Source organism: Aquarana catesbeiana, linkage group LG04, assembly GCF_042186555.1.
Source record: "Aquarana catesbeiana isolate 2022-GZ linkage group LG04, ASM4218655v1, whole genome shotgun sequence".
Lineage (NCBI taxonomy): Eukaryota > Metazoa > Chordata > Amphibia > Anura > Ranidae > Aquarana > Aquarana catesbeiana.
Genome location: NC_133327.1, coordinates 240,341,181 through 240,359,053, shown reverse-complemented (window position 1 = coordinate 240,359,053; position 17,873 = coordinate 240,341,181). Strand labels below are relative to the sequence as shown.

Here is a 17,873-nt window from a genome sequence, read left to right as displayed (position 1 = left end):
AATACATTTTTTTCTTACACCGGTTCGAATGCAAACCCCTCAAAAAACAAAAAAACAAAAAAAAAACATTCTGTGCTCTCTGCCTCTGGACTGTTTTCATTTAGCATTCTTCCCTGCTATCTCAACAAACTACAAAATAGAGTTGTTTATAGAGAGGAGAAGGGGTTATGTTGTCCTAACACAATGTTGCTCAAAACGGTTGTCACCCTAAAGTGCAATAATTACAGCATTACACAGGTTAAAATAAGAGGGGGAAAAAAAGTGTCAAGAAAAATAATGCAGCCACCACATCTAAGGAGCAGTAAGCTGAAATACTATCTTTTTTTGTTCTTTTTAGATATGCATTATGTATACAAACATCGAAATGCATACTTATTCACAAAAAATAATTTATGTTGCAAAACCTCAGATCTGAGTAGGCACACATACGCTGAAGACAAACATTTTTAAACTGTAAACATTTTAATAAAATAATAAAACAGTAAACTTCATGGTTAGTCTTTGGAAATACATTTTTTTCCTTTGATATATATTAAAAGTGAAACATTTAGGGAAGAAAAACAAAACCTGCAAAACAGACAAATTTGCCTGAGATACACAAGGCCAATACCAGATACACAACCTGAGCAATAGCCACATGCTTGATAGTTGAGATGTCTTTTAAAGCTGCCATTTTAACAACTATAAATAGTGGATGTTTTCCTTCTTTGACTCAAAAAAAAAAAAAAAAAAAAAACAATCCATGTTTTACTAGTCAGACCTATTTGGTAAGTTCTGATTTGTTACTGCACTTTGCTCATCGTACTGCTCACTGAACTAATCAGCATTTAAGGGTATTCTCATTGAAAATTAAGTCTAGTATATAAACAACAGCCGTACCAAAAATGTGCACATTTTATAAACACTTTGTGGGCCCATTCAAACTACAGCAATCCGCTGCAGTATGTTAACACACATTATGGCATGAGTGGTTAAGGTAGTCCATTCCATACAAAAGGCGCTGTCAACGCACCTCAAGAGATGAAGAAATGTGCAAGACTCTTCTTTCCAAACATAGCACACCGCAATGCACAGTATGCATGTTGTGGTGCACTGCTGTGCATCACACTCTACCATACAGTGCATTAGGGTGCAATTCACAGTGAATGGTACCCCTAATCAATGCAAGTAGAACATGTTGTGGCAAACATGCATTAACATGTGCATTTTAGCGTGCATTGCAACAACACATGTGCAAAAAGGCCCTGATTGTTTGGATTCTGATGAGGTTATTGAAAAAGGCAGTGCAAAATGCAACAGCAAAAAGCAATGAGCCTGGGAGAGTGCAGTAAATAATGGCAACCAGGTAGTTAATACAATTTTATGCTACTGCAGTCAAACCAACATAAATTCCACTGCGATGATATTTCTATGACGAAAGCTTAGTAAACATGGGCTGAATGTCAGGTGGCATTGGCTGGTTCAACAGCTGGTCAGACAGAAGCTGGCCCGTACGGCAGGCTTCTGTCGAAAGGTCATGACAGACAATGGTCTGCCAACCAGCTCCTGCTCAGCACTCTTAGCCAAGGGCACAGGAACATTCTGACAGCGGGGGGGCTGTTAGAACACAATAGCACAGCAGCGGAGATCGCTGTACTAACATCGGATTGTTAGTATAGCGGCTCGTAGTGTGTACAAGGCTTTGAGGACTTGTGTCAACAAGCTTTGGCTCACTTTAAATGGGATTTGCATTCCCACACAAGTCTGAGAGAATAATAAAAAACAAACAATTGAAGCAGTTCAAAACCGTTCAGAAGGAGGATAACTGCAGATCAAATGCACTGGTTAATCAATTCTAAATGATCTCAGAAGCATCTTAACCTGATGTCATTGACACATGCCTAAAACTTGTCAACAGAGGCCGAATGCAGCTTAAAAGGTCTTGGCTGGATACAGGCAAGACATTTCTCGAAAAAGGTGCAAGTTACCTATGAATGACTTTTGAGGCTTTTCCAACTGGTAAACAGCTTGTCAAATTAGACACCCATACACAAAACATTAGGAAGAGGACTCTGCAATTACATGCTGGAAATTGTCCCTTTTTGACTTGTTCTTCAAGAATCAACTTACCTGTAAAGCTAGCCATACACTCAGATTTCTCTCATTCAGCTTCTAGGCTGAACAAGAAGAGATCGAATCGATTCCTCATCCATGCTAAACAGTGTGGATGGAGGAATCTCTACTGCCAGATATTGTACTGAAGCAGCTGTGACCCCAGTGGAAGCTGTAGCATGCATTTTGTTGGACATAGTAAGTCAGCACATTTTACAAAGTGGCTGAATTCCTGAAGTACAACTTTACGGTTACGTATCTGTAGAGACAAGTCAAACCTTGGGTAGAAATGCCACATTGATTTTTTGATCTTAAACACCTTTCTTGTTCTTTCTATAAGAAATGTGAACAAAATATTGTGTTCAAAATAAAACATGGAGCCAACGTTACACAGCCATTGTTTTTATACTTAATACCAAAAAATAAGACTACCGGTGTCAATTACAGGAATTGTGGTTTAAAAGGAAACTTTTAGCATACATTCTGTACATCTGCCAACATACATTGAGACCATTGTATTGCACATTGAGGTGGATTGCTCATTAGTTGGAGAACCACAGTTTAAAAGTTAATTTGATCACAGAAATGAGGGTACACATTTCATAAAATAGTGATTGAATGAAACAAATGCCAACAAGGCTCCATTTTCTTTTAGTGCAGGCAAATGCAACGGACTGAAAACACCTTCTCAGGCATGATAAAACCTGATTTATCTATGGTACTTCTTTGAACTTTATAATGTATAAAAGGAAATGATCCAATTTAAAAGTGACATCTAGCTGAGGTTTATTTCTGTAAGAAAATATATTCAAGTTCAATAAATATGAATAAGGCCCTATACAGGAGAGCGGGTATTGCATTTAAACCAGTGGGGTCTGCCCTTTTAGCATGACGTTGAGTCCATGGCCGAAAGAGTCAAGATGCTTCTGTCATTCGTATAGTAGGGATCCAATTCACTCCAAGATCTAAAGCAACAAAAAAAAAAAAAAAAAAAACAATGGGAAACTAGAAACCTCTTACATCAACGAAAATGCTATTTAGTGTCTCCTGGTCTTCTCCGCTCATAAAGAAACCATGGATACTGCAAACACATTAACAGTTCTATGTTCATTAAATGTCTAAGTGCATAATTTAAAAGAGAATGTGAAAACTTACAACTCAGCAGCATTCAAATTTCTAATTTGGCCATGTCTGATGTTTTAGATGTTCCCCAGACTCTACTTAGGAATATCCAGGGACATCTGGCTTAAAAGAACCTGACCGGAGTGTCCCTTTAACATTATGGATAAATGATCCATTATCCAGTGTTTTGGAATAAAAAGTCAATGTAATTACTTTTCTGTAAAAGCATGGTCATCAAGCATTAACATGCCAGCACACAAGCCAATTATATACAAAGGTTAATTTATACCTAATGTGCAGACAACTGGCCTGGATGTGGGTCGTATAAATCCCCACTGAATTATCAGCTTGCATTTGGTTTGTAAAGTTTGGCATATTTGGCTGTACTTTTATTTATGTGTACATATGGTGTGCCTTTTCTTTGCCCCTATTCACAGTCCAGACATGAAGCAGGGTATGAAATGTTCTGACTGTACACATCTGATTTACACCAAAGTTCAGAGATTTGTACTTTGATACCACTGTGTGCGCAGTTTTACTTATTTAGCAATCACGTGGAGCACTGCTTTATAAGGAATAAAAGGTAAGGTAAGGAATATAGAGACCTACCTCATTAACATTTAAATTAAAGAGACACTCCATTAAAAAAACCCAAAAATCTTTTAGGACTATGTGAGCCGATTAAGCAATATACAGTACATTCATAAAGTATTCAGACCCCCTTCAATTTTTTTTTAAATTGTGCTATGTTGCAGCCTGATACTACTGTTATTTCAATTCATTTCCCCCTCATTAACCTACACTAGGCACCCCATAATGACAAAGAGAAAACAGAATTTAAAAAAATGTTTGCAAATGTATGAAAAAGCAAAAACTGAAATATCACATTGGCATAAGCATTCAGACCCTTTGCAACAACACTTGAAATTTAGCTCAGGTGCCCCCATTTCTCTTGATCATTGCTGAGATGTTTCTATACCTTGATTGGAGTCCACCTGTGGTAAATTAAATTGATTGGACATGATTTGAAAAAGACACAAACCTTTCTATAAAAGGCCTCACGGCTGACAATGCATATTGTATCAGAGCAAAAGCCATGAGGCCAACGGAACTTCCACTCCCAAACGAAAGACGTTTGGCACAACCCGGACTATTCCAAGAGCTGGTCGCCCGGCCAAACTGAGCAATTGGGGTAGAAGGGCCTTAGTAAGAGAGGTGACCAAGAACCCAATGGTCACTCTGACTGAGCTCCAGAGATCCTGTGTGGATATGGGACAATATATAAATAATTAAGGTGCAGCACTGAATAGTCCAAAGAAACTCAATCCAGGAACAAAATAGTCAATAGTGGTTCACTCTGTGGTAGGCAGTAGATCAGTTCACAATAGATACCCGTCACTGGCACCCAACAATACAGCCGCCTACCCTATTTAGCGGACTCTCATTACAAGGGCTACATCAGCATGTATAAGGTATAGTATGGTATAAAGGAAGTCCATCAATCTTCATACACTTAATGGAAGCAGACCGGATGGTGAAAATTGCACTTACATTGGAGACATACAAAAATGGCTTTGTATATGTGCAGCCGCCCCCACCAGAAAGATGGCCGCCGTGTCCCAGCAAGCAGTAGCGTGTTGAGACGGAGATGGGACAAAGTTACAGAAGGACAACCATCACTGTAGCCCTCTATCAATCTAGGCTTTATGGCGGGGTGGCTAGACAGAAGCCTCTCCTTGGTGCAAAACACATGAAAGCCTGCTTGGAGTTTGCAAAAAAAAGCATCTGAATGACACTCAGACTGAGGACCAAGATTTTCTTGTCTGCTGAAACCAAGATTGAACTATTTTTTCCTCAGTACTAAAAGCTATGTCTAGAAGAAACCAGGCACTGCTCATCACCTGCCAATACCATTCCAACAGTGACACATAGTGGTGGGAGCATCATGCTGTGGGGGTGTAATTCAGCAGCATGGACATGGTCAGGATTGAGAGAAAGCTGAAGGGAGCAAATTACAGGGATATCCTCAACGAAAACCTGTCCCACAGCGCTCAGGACCTCAGATTGGGCTGTGACTTGAACCCTACTGAACATCTCTAGAGAGATGTGAAAATGGCTGTCCACCGATGGTCCCCATCCAACCTGACTGAGCTTGATAGGATTTGTGAAGAAGAATGGCAGAAAATCCCCCAATCCAGGCGTGTATAGCTTGTTGCATTATACCCAAAAAAAGACTCAAGGCTTTAATTGCTGCCAAAGGTGCTTCAACAAAGTACTGAGTAAAGGGTTTGAATATCTAAGTACGTGATATTTCAGTTTTTTCTTTTTAATAAATTCACAGACATTTCCAAAACTCTGTTTTGACTTTGTCATCATGGGGTACTGAGGGTAGATTGAGAAAAAAATTAATTTAACACCTTCCTCCCAGTCTATAGCAGATTGACAGCCGGGTGGGACATTTATCCTTGTGAGTGGACGACATAACGTCCTCTCAGAAGGCGCCGCACAGCGGTGCGATCGGTCACCAGCTGTGTCCACTGGACACAGCCGATGACTGATCAGTGTACTGGCTCGCTGACGGTACCATGTGACCAATCACAACAGGTCACATGACAGTTGTAAACAATGGGTGGCTTCCTTTCATGCCATCAATTGTGTTGCTAGCTGTTATAGATTATTGTGATCACATGATACAGACCAGGCCAATCACAACTCATTGGCACCATGTGATTAGCTTTGACCAATCACAGCTAATCGCAACAAACTGAATGAATCAGTTTCATTCAGTAAAAATCTTGCTTATAGCAATGTAATGCACTGCTATAAACAATCATAATGTGTAAAGAAGAAAAAAATTCTGATCACTTCCCAGAGTAGTACAATGTCACTATAGTAACATTATATTGCTCTGGTCAGAGTGTAGTTAAAAAAAAAAAAGTAATAAAATTGAAAAGAAAAGTGAACAGCCTCAGACGATACACAGAGATGAAATAAATATCCCTACATAAGTTTTACATGTATATCTTGCTGTCTTCAGCTTTCTCTATTCTTTAGAAAGTGCAGATCATGTTAGAAAATGTTCTTCCTGTTTCAGCTGTGGGAGGGCAGTCTGGGCATACACTGTGTGAGAGCTGATTGGAGAAAAGGCGCACACACCTTCCCTCCACATAGGTAGAGGAACAAAGAAACTTGCAGAGCTGTGCTATGAATAGACAAGCTCTCTGCTAATCTACTTATAGCACCCTCCCTGACACAAATTTCCAGCTGCCTTAATCTTGGAGAGCTTTTCAGAAGTTATACTGATAATAGAGGAATTGAGCAGCAGAAAGACACAGGGCTTAGGGCTTTGGAGAGCGATCAGTAAATACTAGAAATACATGTGCCCAGGATAAAGAAAAATTAGTTTTTTTTTCAAAATGTTCTGCCTTTTTTCATTTAGTTAGCAAAAAATAAAAAACCCAGTGGTGATTAAACACCAGCAAAAGAAATCTCTAGTTGTGAACAAAATGAGAAAAACTTAGCTAAGGTACATTCTTGCATGACGGCGCAATTATCATGCAAAATGTGACAGCACTGAAAATTGGCCTGGGCAGTCAGGGGGTAAAAGTGCACGGTATTGAAGTGGTCAGACATAATTGAAAAAAGTAAGGGGGTCTGAATACTTCATGAATGATCTGTAATAATGAATTAATCTCTCTGCCAGGAGATGCTATTAAAAACAAAACAAAACAGACATGCCATTATTCTTTAGTCTCCCGACACATACAGATTTCTAAGAAGGGTCAGAATATCAGAAAAGAGGATACCTTGTGCAGAATGTGAGGCCTTCTCTGGCTGCATTAAGATTAATACATGGAGAGCACATGGAAGAGAAGTGATACACTTCAATTTTCCAATCGATTGAAAGGCAAATTTATGAGTACTGCGGTTTCTGGTTAGCATTTGTGATCATTTTCACTCTTTACTATTTTACTAAGAGTCTTATGGTTCTGTGAAAATGGCTGGATTATTAGTATTACTGAATAGATTCTATTGCAGACTGGTGCCAAATAAATGACTTAAAAACCGTTCAAAAAAGGCTCCTGGCAGGTGTTTAAAAAGATAGGATTCTACTAGGACTGGGTCAATAGAGCGGTGGACAGTGATATCTGTGTATTGCCATCTGAAAAACATTCAACTACAGGACTGCTTTTACTATAATATTATTGCTTTTAGGCTTCATGTATCTGCTGCTGGTAAACGGACGTTTAGGAGCAGTTGGGCATTTTTTTTAGATCCTTCTGAACTCTCCTCTATCAGTACATGTATACAGGGTCGTTTCTAGGCAGTTGAGGTTAGCATTTTTTTGGAAAGCAAAAAAAATGCATTCAGGGCGGATGTTCAGAGGCATTTGAAATACCAAACCCCTGTAAATCGCGTTTAGCCATGTTTCTTTTACAGGCATTTTTAATTCTTGACTATTTGGAAAAAAAATGCTTCTAAAACTCAAACGTGGCATGTAAACAGGGCAAAATGGACGTTTTTAAACGGATGTTCAGGAGAGGTTGTAAAACTATTATGCTACAATACTTGCTTCCTTAAGAATGAAGCACAGCTATTATGGATTATGTGCCAATGGGTATAGAAAATAACAAAATAAAGGTGGTGTATACAATGCGTAATTTAGTATCAGCATTCCTATCTGAAACTAGTGCTCTAATCTTTTAGGTTTTGCATTTCGTGCTTACAAGTGCACTATCCTGAGCTTGAGCATCTAGATATAGCCTATATTTTAAATGTCTGTGTCCACTGCCTAAACCTGACGTTTTTACAGAAAACTGGCTCTTGATATCTCCGGTGCCAAAGAGACATACACTATATTACCAAAAGTATTGGGACGCCTGCCTTTACACACACAAACTTTAATGGCATCTCAGCCCATAGGGTTCAACATTGAGTTGGCCCACCCTTTACAGCTATATAAAGGCTGTCCACAATGTTTAGGAGTATGTCTATGGGAATGTTTGACCATTCTTTCAGAAGTGCATTTGTGAGGTCAGGCACAAATGTGGACGAGAAAGCCTGGTTCGCAGTCTCCGCTCAAATTCATCCCAAAGGTGTTCTATTGGTTTGAGGTCAGGTCTTTGTGTAGGCCAGATAAGTTCTTCCACCCCAAACTCACTCATCCATGTCTTTATGGACCTTGCTTTGTGCACAATCATGTTGGAACAGGAAGGGGCCATCTCAAAACTGTTCCCACAAAGGTGGGAGCATGAAATTGTCCAAAATGTCTTGGTATGCTGAAGCCTTAAGGGTTCCCTTCACTGGAACTAAGGGGCCAAACCCAACACCTGAAAAACAACCCCACACCATAATCCCCCCTCCACCAAATGATTTGGACCAGTACACAAAGCAAGGTCCATAAAGACATGGATGAGCGAGTTTGGGGTGGAGGAACTTGACTTGCCTGACCTCAACAGAACACCTTTGGGATGAATTTCAGCAGAGACTGCGAGCCAGGTCTTCTCAACCACATCAGTGCCTGACCTCACATATGCGCTCCTGGAAGAATGGTCAAACATTCACATAGACACACTCCTAAAGCTTGTGGACAGCCTTCCCAGAAGAGTTGAAGCTGTTATTGCTGCAAAGGGTGGGCTAACTCAATATTGAACCCTATACGCTGGGATGCCATTAAAGTTCATGTGCACGTAAAGGCAGGCGTCCTCCTACTTTTGGTAATTTAGTGTATATTTGTCTGCACACATCACTTACAGGAGAACAGCCATACATGGCAACATTTATCTTTTAAATTAAAATTAGGAACAAACACTGTTGATTAGTGATAGTAATGACAGGAGATCCTTATCTTCTCGCCATTTAGACTCAATGCATAATTTTCATTCTCCTAAGGAACTGGCCAAAATTCACGCAGTATGTGTCCCTGGCGGTGGTCTCTCACCCAACATCACTCGAACCGGGTAGAAAATTGTCGGCTGAAGAGCAGCTGTATAGAGCCGGCTATCAAAATACAATTAGCACAGTGTGAGATTCATCCATCTACGCTATATAGAGTGGATGGAGGTAACCAATAACTATCAGTGTATGACCAGCTTAAGAGATACAGAGACTCAAGAAGAGGCTCAGACTGACATCATTCCAGAGAAAGGGTTTGCCAGTCAGACTCCTCTTTACAGACGCACGGGCTATTTTTTTTTTCTTTTGCATAAAAAAAAAAAAATGTTTTAAGGAAAAGCACAAATTGTCTACATTGCACGATACTTATGCAGCCGTATCAAATACAAATTTTAAGGAAAAAAAAAAAAATACACTTAAATTAAATTTTAGGGTGCAAACACAATATAATGGCCACTTTTTTTTATAAAATATAAAAGATAGTGGCAAGTATATTGTGCATGCCTGTGAAATGGTGAGAAAAGAATGGTACCTAAAATTGTCCATAGGCAATGCTTTAAAAGCCTCAACAGGTCAGTTTAGTGTTAAACGTGAGCTATGGTGCTTAGAATTATTGCTCTCACTCTGATGTTTGTGGTGATACCTCAAGGTGCAATTAAGGATAACATATGCAAACTAGACCTGCACACGCGTTTGCTTTTGCATGTGAGCATGAGGGGATGTGGGTGCTTATTTTTTTTCCTTTCTTTAAAATGACATATTTTGTTTACACTATTTTTTTTTTAAAGTTGAACTTTATTGCTCTCACAAAGGGGTGAACAAGCCCCCTTGTGATAGCTGTTGGAAGTGACAAGTACTCTTTATATATAGACATCAGGGGACTTTTAGACCCCTGATGTCTCCCTTGCTTGCCAAGGCAGCTGATCAAATAGATATCACGTTCGACTTTCTGATCGCTGTAAAAGTGATTGGGCGGATGTAAAGCCACTTGGATCACTTATACAAGAAAATGGTTTGCTAACTTTAAAAAAGTACCAGATTCATAGCTGCAACCCTGATCCTGGTATAATCACTTGATGTTTATATACGTACGGTGGACAGCAAGTGGTTACTCTCCTGTAAGCTGTAGTATCCCTAATCAACAGTGGTTTTCAATCAGTTTTTACCATGAATCAGCTGAATGCGCTACTGGGCCAATGTGAGTAGATATTAGACTTTAACTGGTAAATGTATAGAAGGGTGCATTTTCTAGACTGGTAGATATAGATTAGAATTAATTTATACCCCAAAGTAGTATTTGAATGCATTTGTAAGCATAGAAATTTAAAAGGACTATTCCACCACATATATTGTGTCCCAATGCATGCTGGAAGAAAATGAGTTAGCTAGTCCCTATACCTGGAAAATCATGGGACAGATGCTTAAAGTGCCAGTAAATAAATCAAACACTTCATAAAATGGGCTTCCAGTGTAACGTGGCTGATCTATGCTTCCCAGTTCCAACAGGTGTCACTCTAGGGCCTGGAAAGTGACACTAGTTGCTTGCTGGCAATCGCCCCATTTGCAGAACACTGATGATCATATCATTCAGTAACAAGTAATTAGAACGTCCTGTGTAACGGATACCTTCTACTTCAGCACCTTCTCAATGAAGGTCTAATTTAACTGGGTTTCCCTACAGGCACATTGTGGGAGTGAAACACATATTCATACAAGTGGCGGTGGTGGGGGAATAGTGCTTTAGTAACTGTCAAACATGAATGCATACTTCAGTCAAAATAACTTTAAACACAGAGATAAATGGGCATTTTCAGGCAGAATATAAAATAAAACTCCTGTAGGAGGCTCAAATGATAATGCTCCCCACCTGCATCTTCTTTGTAATAAAAAAAAAGGTGGTTCTTTTGCTGTGGATAAAGTACTATTATTTAATTTTATTTTTTAAGATAAAACAGTGGTCCTCTAATACCACTAATCCCGACAATTATGGCAGGTTTCATTTGTGCATCACATTCCCAGTGAAAGTGGTGCACTAGGGCAATTCTAGCAGGAGTAACATTTTATTTTAACCTGAAAATCTCCTTCAGGTGCAATTTGCATGAAGGTAGCTGTTTTTCGAAGAAAAACACTTCAAAATTCCTGGCTAATTAATATGTCAGCATATGATGAAGTATGGATTACAATATTGTCTAGGATAAAACAAAAGCAATCACCAATTTCATTATTACAACACAAAGAACCCAATTTCCAGTTTAGGAAAGAAAAGGCGGACATAATCAGAGATTGTTGAATAATAGACACCATACACCACCCAGGATGAAAGTGTACATGATGAAGTGGAGTTCTCTTTGCAATTGGCAGCTGTGGATTCCAAAGGAGAAAGTGGCGCTGATTAATATCTATGCAAGCCATGCATGTGTTTGACACCTTTTTATCAAGATCCTTATGAACAAATGAGCTCCGGATGATAGAATGACACCCAACACACAGATAAGATGCTTTGCAGCTATTCAGTGAGTTGTTATTCTAAGCCACCACCTTCCTTCCCTCCTATTTCTGTACACAGAAGAGCGTTACAATCATCAAGTACAGATTCTGAAATTTGACTGGCTGCTTTGGTTTTCAGTACTCTGCTCTTAGCACTGCTTTATAAGCACATTTGCTTAGATATGGGACCTCATTTCTTGTATTTGGTGATGAATTCAATATGAGTGGGAATGCCTGTGAAGCGCCCATGCTGAAGCAGCAGACTCAAAGGCAGCAGGAATAGAGCCAGAAATATGGTGGCAACTACTTGCTGCTCGAGATCTCAAATATATAAAGTGATTTAGCCTATTAGACTTCACATATTACTGAAATAAATATAATTTCTGAGTGAAGTGGGCTTTTACAAAAGTAGTGCACAGCACAATGAATAGTAAAAGAAACCCATAGCGGCCAATCAAAAGATCTCTCTTAAAGTGGCAATATACATTTATTTGTGATTCAAGTATGAGACATCGCAAACAAGTGATCCACCGTAGAATAAAATATTGATCAATGCAACGTAAGTGGTATCAATCGAAAATACAAGCCATCAGAAAAGATTACAAATCATCATGTAATCAATCTAGATTACAATTCAGATATTTACTGCATCGGTCAGGAGCAATCATTCTGGCGTGGTCAATCGACTTGAATTGATTGAGAGCTCACTAAACTAATCAAATGAAGGGCCTGTGGTTTATGATTTTTATGTATTATTTTTGTTGTATTGAATGATCGTATTGAGATGTGCATTGTCACATTCAACTGATCTGTCTGAGATCTGAGGCAGTTTGTATGAAGGCTTCATATTGTAGTAGAACGCTTTCTAGAAAAGCTTGGAAAACACATTACTAATCAGAATGGCATGTCACTACAGGATAAAGTGTGGCTTAGGATAAAGACTCAAGAAGTACTGTTTTAAGCTAATTATAGGCACCAAACAATTTTTCATAGCAGGAAAAAATCCCAGAGACCAAGCAGCAAATTGGTGAAAGAAAGATTACATGTCCCGCATTCCCAGTTGGCAAAACAAAAAACAGCATTTGTAATTTTGCAAAGGATGCATTTATTTATGAAAATGGAGAGATCTGATAAGAATGCTAAAAAAATTACAATTTGTTATAACATGGTCTTTATAAATATTTACTCTTTTGATGCTTTGAGCTACACACAGACACTTAAAATAAAAATTTGTATTTTATACTTTGCCATTTATGTTCTAAATATAAAATAAAAAAATGTGCATATTGCTCCATTTGAAACATACATTAAAACAAACAAAAAGAACAGAGCTAGCATGGAAATGTTCACTCATCTTTGGAACACAGTTCGTCTACTTTTTTTGTCTGATGCAGTCGTTAAAGTAGATAACCAACTTTCTGCTAGTATTTGACTAACTTGGCATTGCAAGGCAGGGCAATGAGATATTAGGGTCATTTACTTAAACTGGAGAGTGCAAAATCTGGTGCAGCTGTGCATGGTAGCCAGCTTCTTTAATTAAGCTTTGACAAAAAACAAAAAAAAACAAAAAACTGGAAGCCGATTGGTTTCTATGCAGTGCTGCACCAGATTTTGCACTCTCCAGTTTTAGCAAATCTACCCTATTGTCTATTGCCTTTGCAGTATGTTCATATATGTGTTATAGCTAATGGGTAGCCATCATGTCTGTGTGCAGAGGAGTCAGTGGCAACAAGTTTGGACCACTGGCAAAGTGTAAGCCCCAACCTATATTCACATGGAAACTCATCAGGAAATAACTCAATAAATTATCTCATTGCCTTTTCTTAGAATACCTTATCTGTCAAAAAAAATGTACTTGTATTTTTAAAGGTATGAGGGGTTTATATTTAATTTACCCCTTGTACCCAAACCTGCATTACATGAGTTTCAGTTGCTGCACTGGAAATAAATCAGAACAACACTGACTGGCCTAACGCTGACCATACACTGATCGAAAATTAAGTTGGCTGGGGAGAGGCCCTGGTTGAATTTCAGAGTGTGTGGCCATCCCCCCTTGAGAGAAGTTCATCTTTTGAGTGACTTCTGTCGAAAGGGACATGTTGGAAAATGTTACTCGATCAGCTGCAGACGCTGTCAGAACACAATGCCCCGGAAGGGATGGGGATTCTTCATCCACTTTGTGTGGATGGAGGAATCTGTTTTTTTTTTTTTTTTTGTTAAGCCAACACTAACCATATATGGCCAGTTTTAGTCCTCCATCCATACATTTGTCATATCACAAAATGGCTGCTTCCACAGTGTTTGTGAACCAGAGACTGAATAACTCCTGCTGGGAAATATTCAACTCTTTCATAGCAGGAACACTAAGGGGTACACATCATAGGTCTTTACCACTGAACTGAGTACAAGTGTATGGCATAACTGAATAACTTAAGTGTTTTCTAACATCTGAATACCACACTTACCAGAAACTAAATCAGAAAAAAAACTTTCCTGTGTACATAAAATCAGAATTATGTGTGAACTGGACAGAGAACATTGCAAGACTTTACAGAAAATGGCGATAGACAAAAGACTTCTCCCAGCAGATAAACCTAGCATTAAATATTTTTGGTAAGCAATTTCTGGGGATAAAGGAGGTACTAAAAATGAGCCACCCCCATTTAGGGACATGTACTGAAAAATAAATTTTATATCATTTAAAAGTACATGCCCAAAAGTTAAAATAAAAAAAAATCCCAGAAATCAAATGATCATATAAAGAGGTTACCCGATACTGAATTACGTAGACAAGATGCTAGCAAAAGGAAAGAGAAAAAAGCCAAACAAATAAGACACGTACAACAAATATGCATCTTATAAAAATATATAGAAGACATAGGAAATTAAATAAGGAGAAAGAAAAGTTCATCAATGCATGTTGCTCCATCTTGGTTCTTAATGACCTATGAGCATTTAAGCCCCAAGAAAAAGATAGAGAAAGAGAGAGAGGGGAGGTTTTTCCCTTAGTCATCTAAAGCTGCAGGCTCATCGTTTTCCAGTTTATAGGAGAATCGTTGGCAGCAAAGGGTATTTAGAGAAGTTCCACACCTGGCGACCCGTGGTGCTGTGCAGCGGCCCATCACTCGTTCCAGCAGTCTTCTAACAGGCACGCACGCTGTCTCCCCGTTGGTGTAGCAGCACATTGAGTCCAAGCAGTTGATACCTGATCCTGTCTCAGTAAGCTGAGGAGGAGATAGAAATGTGACAGCAAAGCATTGTTACAAGTGCATTTACACCATAATTAGAGAAACATTTATGAAATGATGTTTCAGTCGAAAGAGAAAGTTACAGATGCTTTAGAAAAGAAAAAAAAAAACACAGCTGACAAGTAGACAATGTTAGCATCTTTTATAAATAGGTAGAGAAATTACTAAATCCTTAAACCTACACTTCTGATAAGAGCACCCATCTGTAAAGTCTGAGAGCCATGTACACTACAGTGCAATTGACTGTATCAATCTCTGAATCCAGCAAGGGTTAGATGATATTCCAAAAGACGCATGTATAAACACACAATTGGCCTAATAAAGTACCGGTTGCCAATATTCTTTACTTGCGGGATGGGAGGCCCAACCAAATTAAATGCATTCACCACTATAGTTTACTAACAATTCTGAATGGCACAGCTCAAACAATTTTACACAAAAGATAAGCATTAAAGTGACATTAAACTTACTGAAGGTACCTTTTGAGTTGAGAATACATACCTGAAGAGAATTTTTTAAAACCAGCGTATAGTGTCACTTTAAAAGTATATGTTTTTTTCTAACAGTTCATTTTTCTTATTTGCTACCTTTTGGTCCAATAAATACTTTATAGAAAGTGTTTTGTTATATCTGTTCCACAAGTGCAAAAAATGTATTTGCCATGTCAAATATAGAGCGGTCAAGTGTCCTGTACTTTCTGTCTGTTTTTTTTAAAGAGCCTATTTAGACCTCCTAATTGTTATCTTGGACTTCTATATTGATTAGCCTTTATGTTGTGGGTATGGGATGGCAGGTGGACCTAAGTGGTTTAGGAAAAAAAAACCCAAAAAACTGGAAAAAGCTGATACCATTAAGACTACATTCATACCACAGGTTAAGGCCGTGTGAACTGTAGCAGCAATTCCTGCTGTTGCTCTCAGCAGCCGCTGGCCCCGTTCCCTATAATGACAGGTCTCTGGCGGCTGCAGCTATTCACAGCTCTCTGCACAGCCGGTGATCACTGCAGGTAATCTCTGGCTGTGCAGAGAGCCACGGAATAGGTGAGGCCAATGGCAAAAGATCCACTTGCCTGACAGAATACAGGTCTGGGTACATGAAGATACACCCACCCCCCCCCTACCCATAACCTGCAGCTTATAAGATCTATTGAACCCAGCATTAGTCGTAGACTGGGGGGGCACAAGGGTAATTTTTTTAGTGCAATCCTGCTACCCCCCCCCCCCCCCCCCCCAAATGCCCCAAGACTAATCTATAGCAGCTAGCAATTGATCACTATACTTAGGAAACAAGTGTACCATGTAGTAGCAAAATATCGGTTAATTATTTCACAGCACTCCAAGTAAGCGTTTGACTGCTTTGCAGAATGTAGAGAAGATGATCTTATTGGTGCTCAGTAGAACAGACACAGCACAGCCAGATGCAGGAGCAGTCCCATGTAGCCTCTGCTGTACACAAATACCCTTAGAATTGTTCCCACTGACTTCTACATTTGAATTATGTAGCAAACAGGCACTCAGTGAGGAATTTTGCATGTTGTGATTTTCATTTGGAAAAAAAGTTGATGCACAAAAAGTTTTCATCTAAACCATCTTTAAAGTAAAATGTTCTGAGCACAGAGGTGAGCATTACTGAGCTCTTCTGAAAATGCTGGTTGCCTCACTGTCACATAGATGCTCTTACTTCAATACTAAAGTTAATGATTGGAACAAGTATATAGTATGACTTCTGACAATTTGCAGGCTTTCCTAATCTATACTGGGTCAGCAACTCAATGTTTTCAAGATAGAGGAGCAGCATGATTAGGCAGCAAGCATTTAAAGAGACAGATGAATACTTCCTCCAATAGGTTTATGTTCAGGCTGAAAGCACGTGGACATGCCATGCTTTTGTTTATGCCACTCCATTAGGAAAGGAAGGGGCAGTATGCTACACAATTAATGACTTTTCAGATATCCCCTTCGTCTAGAATCCAGGTGTATATGCTGCCTAGTGACCCATACATCTCAACGCAGCCCTATTCATGAGCATCTTTCTTTTTCTCACTTTGAGAACATGACAAGGAAGGAAAAGAGCCAATTACTCTGTGTGCATATGGCCTGAATGTTCAGGTTTTTGAAGCTTTCAGTTTAGGGTAAGTGTGGGTTGAACATATAGTGTCCACTATGGGGATATATATATATATATATATATATATATATATATATATATATATATATATATATATATATATATATATATATATATATATATATATATATATATGCACAGTAGTGGTGTTGTTTCAATATGCAATGGTTGTATTAATGTCTGTCTCATCTGCAGGTAGGGCTAGTTGTACATCGCCATATTTACAAAGATTTTTTTTTTTTTTTTTTCACGAATTCAAAACTTGAACTGCACTATAGGGAGCACTGTATATTTGCACTATTTCTTGCTTTTGCCAAGTCGGTGTGAATGTAGCAGGAATTCATTGTAAATACATCTTAAATGCAATGAAACCTGCTCCTCACACACAAAGCCCCAAGTGTTTCCTGAGGACTAGACTTTGGAGACACTGCGTTAAGAGAAAGCAAAACCATTTACTGTCAAAGTCAAGGTTAACGGAAAATAAATTCTCAAGTATAAACCAATGGGATCCGATAAAACAGCTGACTAAAGAGTTTTTACTTTGAGAGCGTCAATGACCTCAAAGTGCCAGTTTATATTTAGATATGGTTCTCATGTAGCAAGTAGTACATGTACCCCAGGGGGTACTTCTACTTCTTACATTAACTTTGCTCATTAGAGTTTTAGCAAAAGCTTATGTACGTTAATAAAGTTAAGGTACAATGTACTGAAACATGTGGTGGCTGGTATATTAGATGCCTTTGTTTATATACTGCATATTCGTAACTAGTCCTTTGTTAGATAAGTAGACTTTAAAATACATATATCATCTTTTAAAATCACAAATAATGTTGAAAGCATCAGCACAAAACACTGAAAGGGCCTTAAAGAATACACTGATATCAACGACACAAATCTACAAAA

At 38.7% G+C, this 17,873-nt stretch overlaps 1 protein-coding gene across 6 annotated transcripts in view; it reads right to left on the bottom strand.

The window, feature by feature from the left end:
* Positions 1–443: 443 nt before the first annotated feature.
* Positions 444–17,873, bottom strand: part of ATP11B (ATPase phospholipid transporting 11B (putative)) — a 245,491-nt gene continuing 228,061 nt past the window's right edge. For 3 of the 6 annotated variants that reach the window (XM_073626287.1, XM_073626283.1, XM_073626286.1), the window contains 2 exons: positions 14,686–14,819; positions 444–3,056 (listed from right to left, as the gene is read on the bottom strand). In XM_073626287.1, the coding sequence (XP_073482388.1) occupies positions 14,717–14,819 (103 nt within the window). In that variant the 3' untranslated portion in view covers positions 444–3,056; positions 14,686–14,716. Of the gene's footprint in view, positions 3,057–12,676; positions 14,820–17,873 lie in introns of those variants that run through there. The other 3 variants (XM_073626282.1, XM_073626284.1, XM_073626288.1) reach the window with 2 other exon arrangements.